The following is a 6,157-nucleotide window of genomic DNA, read 5'->3' as shown; positions in this document are numbered from 1 at the left end:
TCATTTCTACATATTCATATACATACCCAAGTTAACCATACATATTTGTGATCGTCATCCTAAATCCTAAATATTATCTTACTCTAAAGCATTTAAATTATATTTCTATGTATTTTCTAATCTTTTTTTTTTTCTGTTTCTTGTCACGATCAGATGTGCCCATCAGGAAGTTGTGTGATCTTCAGACAGGGGAGCAGTGTTGCATTGTAGGGACCTTGTTTAAGCGTATGGACTTGCAGCCATCTATTCTGAGAGAGATCAGCGATGAGGTTGATACCCCACACACACACACACACACACACACACACACCTACAACTTCACCTACAACAAAATGAACTCTGCTGACGACAGGTGACACGTATCTCCTCTCGTTCTTTCTCCTCCTCCGTCAGCACAACCTGCTGCCCCAGCCGGCACGAGCCAAGTACATCAGCGACACCGACGAGCTGATTCTGGAGGACGAGCTGCAAAGGATCAAACTGGAGGGCAAAATTGACAGAGACAGATGTGTCACAGGTCAGGATGTGAAGAGGTCTTGGAGTCTCTGACTGTCACATCACCGAAGGAGCACTGCTGTGAGCATGTCTGTTGAACGTCATGGCATTTGTTTGTCTTTCAGGTAGTGTTATTGCAATATATGGAGCCGAGAGGAACGATGGGAAGTTCACGGTTGAGGACTTTTGCATGGCGGATCTTCCTCTGCAGACACCGAGACCTGCGCTCAGCTCTGACAAGTACACGTAGACCGATTATTGCCAATTATTGGATCCAATATTCAGCATATTTCTAATTACTGATATTGTTACTTTTTTTTTATCTGATTGCCGACACATTTAATTAAAGATGTTCCCGTTTTTTATACTCTAAACTCTAAATTTTATTACTTTATACTTAGTAGCTTAGCTTAGTTAGTAATATTACGTCATCTTTTATTAGTTAATGGGCTGATATGTTTTGTATTAATAATATGAATCTGCAAAGTAACATAGCAAATAAATGTAGTGGAGGAAAAACAATAACAATTAAACAATAATTGCCTCCAACATTTAGTGGAATGGAAGAGTAGTGGTAATCGGTTTCTTTGATTACTAATAATTGTTCGATCCTTAGTGTACACACATGTACACTTTTGTGGTAATAGATTCTAATGCTGTTGTCCGTCCTCATCCAGGTTTGTGCTCCTGGCCTCGGGACTTGGTCTCGGCAGTATCCAGGCCGACAGCATGCTGGGGCTGCAGTTGCTGGTTGACATGGTAACCGGTCAGCTCGGTGACCAGGGTGAGCAGAGCGGAGCAGCGACCATTTCCAGGGTCCTACTGGCTGGAAACCTCCTGAGCCAAAGCACCCAGGACAAAGACGCATCAACGAAGGTAGCGCGAACTCATCCTACCTTGACACACATTTATTTTCATCTCTTATTAGTTTCACTTGAATGTTTCACTTAAAACATTTCCCTCTCTGTCTGTCAAGCCCAAGTATCTCACTAAGAAGACTCAGGCTGGCACCGTGGAGGCAATTCGTCTGCTGGATGAGCTGCTGCTTCAGCTGGTGGTCAGTCTGCCGCTGCCTCTGTACAAACAATCAATGCATTTGGTTCTTATTTTGTGCAATATGACAATATATACTGTATACATTAGAGATTTTCTACTCACTGGGTATATCTGGTAGTATTATCATTCTCTGATTATTGGATCCATAAATATGTTTTAATTGATTTTCTAGAAGTTGACTAAATTGTGATTTATTAATATACATTTACATATAGAGTGATATAGGGTTTTATCTCTATCACCTACTCCTATTACAGTATTTATCAGATTGATATTGAAAAGAGTTACTACTGAAACAAGGGATTCGTTCCACTGGTTCTAGAGAAGTTTACGCAATGATGGGGGAAGCAACTGTTAATATATTATCCGAGTTGAGTTTTAAAGAAATAAAGCTCAGCACGATAGCGTCAGTAAATATATTTTTCAACATAAATCAGTTAGAATTATCTCAAATGTCAATATTTCAGTATTTTCAGTATTTTTTTTATCAGTGTAACTTGTATACCTTTCGGATTAAAGATATTTTTAGTATTTTCTGGCCATTTTATAGACCAAAGGAAAAAATTAAAAAAATGACTGACTGAATAATTGATAAGGAAAATAATAGTTGGATGTAGCAGCTCCAAAATGAGTTCTCTTGAATACAAAGTAAAGTTTCTAGATCATAAGCATCAGAAATAATTAATGCTAAAGATGACTTAACAGAATGTTTAATCTTCCCAAATGTTATAAACTGAACTGAACTGAACTGATGATATAGATATGTGTGTCACTGCCTCCTGTTGTTCTAGGCCTCACTGCCAGTGGATGTAATGCCGGGCCAGTATGACCCCACCAACTACACTCTCCCACAGCAGCCTCTCCACCGCTGTATGTTCCCGTTGTCCTCGGCGTACCCCACACTACAGCTGTCCTCCAACCCATACGTAGCTAACATTGATGGAGTGAGGTAAGCAACACTTTACACACCCCGTCACCATCTTTCATCCCACATTTAGAATAGGAATGGTTCTGAATACCGGAAAATTTAGATAGTTTTCCAGTTTGATTAGAAATGAACAATTATTGGGAATGATTCTATGTTGTCCTGGAAATTTTAGTTGCGAGTTTTAGCCCTAGCTGTCAGATGCTTTCAAGAACCTGTTGTTTGTGGTATTTAGTTGAATGTGGAGAGGATTGATGGGGGCCCCGCGGGTGTTTTTGTGTGATTTTTGCATAACGGTTTTAGTTCTCAGTTCAGTTGGATGATAACTGTAGTCATATTTTATTGAACAGCTAAGAGCCAAACTTGAGTAATAAGTTTTTGTTTTGTCCATAAACTTGAGCCACCGCGCGTGTTAGAATTGATTTTTGTTGCACGCCTTGCGATGAAGGAGGGAATAATTGATTGTCAATTTGTTTTATATTTTTTATTGTGAGGAGAGGGTCCTGTAATTGGTGTTGGTTGTGTTTTTTGGGTTTTTCTTTGTGCTGGGTCTGTCGTTGTTTGGCCGTCCGGCCGTGGCCTTTCATTGGGCCCGGTATCAAGAACAACTCCTGAAATTGTCCCGGAAAAGCATTACTTAAAAAGAGTGGGAACCCTGTTAAGGCCCAGTGTTTGTGTTTCCATGAAGGTTCCTGGGCACATCGGGCCAGAATGTCAGTGACATTCAGAAGTACAGCAGCATGGACAGTCACCTGGAAATACTGGAGGAAACGCTACGACTCAGACACCTGGCCCCTACGGCACCGGATACTCTAGGTTAGTCTGAGAAGTTGATGCAGAAAAACGCACAAACCTTCTGGTTGATATCGGTTCAAATTATTCACCCTGGTTTCTGTACATTTTGTGTCAGGTTGTTACCCGTTTTACCAAAAAGACCCATTCATCTTGGAAGAGTGTCCCCATGTTTACTTCAGTGGCAACGCTCCAACCTTTGAGTCCAAGCTCATCAAAGGTCAGTTTCCTGTCTTTCTTTAGACTTCAGGTCTGACACAATATTTACATGTATTTGCTGTTGTTTCTTCCTTATCTAATGTGCAATGTGTTTCCTCTCCTCCTACCAGGTCCTGATGGCCTGGAAGTCCTTTTGGTTACTGTTCCAGAGTTCAGCAGCACCCAAACGGCCTGCCTGGTCAATTTACGTACTCTTGAATGTGAGCCGGTCAGCTTCTCTGCCTTCTCCACTGACGACGATGAGGAAAGTGAGATGAACATCAGCCACTGACGGTCCAAATCCAAACACAGTACAACATGCTGACACTTCTCGGACACTACTGATTTCAGACTAATGTCTCCTGGCTACAGACTAATCCCATCAACACTGGGCCAAGAATCACAGTCCTTGTCAGACTGATGCTCTTCGCTATCATAAAGGTCAATGAATTGCTGTTAACCAGAAATCAGTGTTCACAAAGGTGTTAAAAAATAATGAGAAGACAAGTGTTGTGTATTAACAAGCATTTATTTGAAAAATAACTTCTACCCCAACTGGGGAAACATGACAGAAGAATCTTTGACTCTCTTACCAGCCTTGAACAAAACCTTTTGTGACTGTCCATACTGAAAAAACTATTTCTGCCATGGATGAAGACAGTGTAAATATTTCAACTTTGGTTGTCCACAATAAAAGATCTTTTCATAAAGCAAAAAGCATTCGTAAAGACTGACAAGTCCTACAAAGGCAGTGTGAACTGTCAAACTGAAGTACCATTAATTAACAGGGTCACTTTCTGTGAAGAGGCATTTTGTTGAGTAGTAGATACACTATCTTTATACAATTAATATAGTTAATATTCTGTACATTGCCATTGCTTGCGTACAACATGGCAACGAGAACTACAAGTAGAAGAGGACGGTTGCATGTTAACTGTGTGTGTTTTGGTTTAATAGTCATCAATCTTGTACTCGTAGTTATAATCCACGATGGAGTCTATGAAACCGCCGGGCGTCGAGGACTGTCCCTCCCCTATCGCCCAGTCGTACCAGGGTGTGGTGCTTTCTGTCGTGGGAATTGTGGTTGTTGTCGGTGGTAACGTCGTCGTCGATCTTAACCTCAGTAATCTCTGTTGCCGGAGGCGACGGAGGCGGGCTATCCTGAGCCTCCTCTGCCTTTCAGTGATTCCTGAGTTCTCTGTATACCCCCTGTTGCTGCCAACCACGCGCCTGTTGCCGTTAACAACTGGAGGGTGCTGTACCTTGTTGGTGCTATAGCTGAGTCGAATTGGCTTGTTGCCATGGAGGGCCATGATCTGCGGAGGAATAAAAAAAGAAAGAAACCACACTTATTAAGAACTAGAGAGACAAGTGTTAAAGGTTGGTCTGTTCAGGGTGGCGTCTTACCTGTTTAATGCGGTCCCAGTTGGACTTGGCCAGGTTGAAGCTGCAGGCGGTTGCTCCTGCCTGGTAACCCACCACACAGAGTTTGGTCACAGGGGAGAACCCTTCAGCTCGAGCCGTCACGCGGTACTCCCCCGGGTTAAGCAGCCGCCAGTAGTCCCCTGTTGGTGCTGCAGGGACAAAGAGTACGCAGACATTTTAGTTTAAAGCACAGATGGCGATATAGATTGTGTTTCGAAGCATCAGAGTTAAAACATAAGGAGACTCCGGGAGGGGAAGAGAGGAAGCGTTTCACCAGACCTGTAGTGACGTCATGGTTTATCCCCTCTACAGACACAGTGGCGTTTGCGATGGCGTTCCCCTGCTGGTCCTTCACAATGCCCCTGATGCCACGATGCACCTAGATAGAGAGGGGTAATAGTTTAAGGGGGTAAAGTAACCAGCTGCGAGTTCTCTTGTTTCCATGACTGAGTAATATTTTAATATACATGTTTTATAATATCAATACATTTGAATGAAACACTGCTTTTAATTTAATTCCCTTTAGTTGAGTAATGTTGTACAGTTATATCACTTCTTCACCATGTTCAGTACGAGGTTCTAGTATTTTCCAACAGAGAAGGCGGCAGTCAGTGTAGCATGTGACTGACCTGCTCCATGAAGATGAGCATTGCTTCTCTGTTCTTCTCCCACTCGTACGCCAACTCACTCTGATGAGGGAACTTATCACATCCCAGGAATATGGACAGCTCAAAGCAGTTTGTGTGCAGGTAGCTGAAATCATTCATACCTAGAGGTAGAGAGATTCATAAACACACGTTAACCTCACAGCCCGCACTGCTTATACTGTCCACCAGGGTGTGTTATAAATACATCCAGAAAGTTAAAATTCCTGCAAAAACATCACAAACCTACTGGCTTCTACTTACTTCCTGTGATTGGCTTCCATTTGGCCCGGTTGACGAGGCCGTGCACCCCTGTGGGAGTGTCTCCGTGGCAGGAGCCGTGGTAGTTGTGTGTCATAGTCAGGTGTGTGGAGGCGTAGGAGACAGCCAGCCACCTGAAGAGGGACTCGTCTGCAATCACACGAGGCTCATCCTCGGGCTCGGCGTACTGGTAGCCGGCGTTTCTTCCTCTGTCATCCTCTTCCTCCTCTCTGCGGCCATAACCTTGGTCGTAGCCGTGGTCGTAGCCTTGGCCATGATCGTAGCCTTGCCCATGGTCGTAGCCTTGGCCTTGCCCGTGGTCGTAGCCTTGGCCTTGGCCGTGGTCGTAGCCTTGGCCATG

At 43.3% G+C, this 6,157-nt stretch overlaps 2 protein-coding genes across 5 annotated transcripts in view; one reads left to right on the top strand and one right to left on the bottom strand.

Annotated features, from left to right (window-relative positions):
* The window catches only part of pold2 (polymerase (DNA directed), delta 2, regulatory subunit), a 5,006-nt gene extending 823 nt beyond the window's left edge, over nt 1–4,183 (top strand). Inside the window, exons 3-11 of the mRNA XM_035658080.1 lie at nt 154–269; nt 394–517; nt 621–735; nt 1,173–1,371; nt 1,472–1,552; nt 2,343–2,500; nt 3,165–3,292; nt 3,387–3,488; nt 3,598–4,183. Of these exons, the coding sequence (XP_035513973.1) occupies nt 154–269; nt 394–517; nt 621–735; nt 1,173–1,371; nt 1,472–1,552; nt 2,343–2,500; nt 3,165–3,292; nt 3,387–3,488; nt 3,598–3,758 (1,184 nt within the window). The 3' untranslated portion in view covers nt 3,759–4,183. The remainder of the gene's footprint in view (nt 1–153; nt 270–393; nt 518–620; nt 736–1,172; nt 1,372–1,471; nt 1,553–2,342; nt 2,501–3,164; nt 3,293–3,386; nt 3,489–3,597) is intronic.
* Nucleotides 3,977–6,157, bottom strand: part of si:ch1073-459j12.1 (inactive carboxypeptidase-like protein X2) — a 13,116-nt gene continuing 10,935 nt past the window's right edge. For 3 of the 4 annotated variants that reach the window (XM_035658077.1, XM_035658076.1, XM_035658078.1), the window contains 5 exons: nt 5,800–6,157; nt 5,521–5,660; nt 5,171–5,270; nt 4,874–5,040; nt 3,977–4,782 (listed from right to left, as the gene is read on the bottom strand). In XM_035658077.1, coding sequence (XP_035513970.1) covers nt 4,417–4,782; nt 4,874–5,040; nt 5,171–5,270; nt 5,521–5,660; nt 5,800–6,157 — 1,131 coding nt within the window. In that variant the 3' untranslated portion in view covers nt 3,977–4,416. The remainder of the gene's footprint in view (nt 4,783–4,873; nt 5,041–5,170; nt 5,271–5,520; nt 5,661–5,799) is intronic. The other variant, XM_035658079.1, reaches the window with a different exon arrangement.

This window comes from Morone saxatilis, unplaced genomic scaffold, assembly GCF_004916995.1.
Source record: "Morone saxatilis isolate NCDOM2014 unplaced genomic scaffold, NCSU_SB_2.0 Contig16, whole genome shotgun sequence".
Lineage (NCBI taxonomy): Eukaryota > Metazoa > Chordata > Actinopteri > Moronidae > Morone > Morone saxatilis.
The sequence above is the reverse complement of the archived record's forward strand: the minus strand, read 5'-3'. Positions and strand labels throughout refer to the sequence as shown.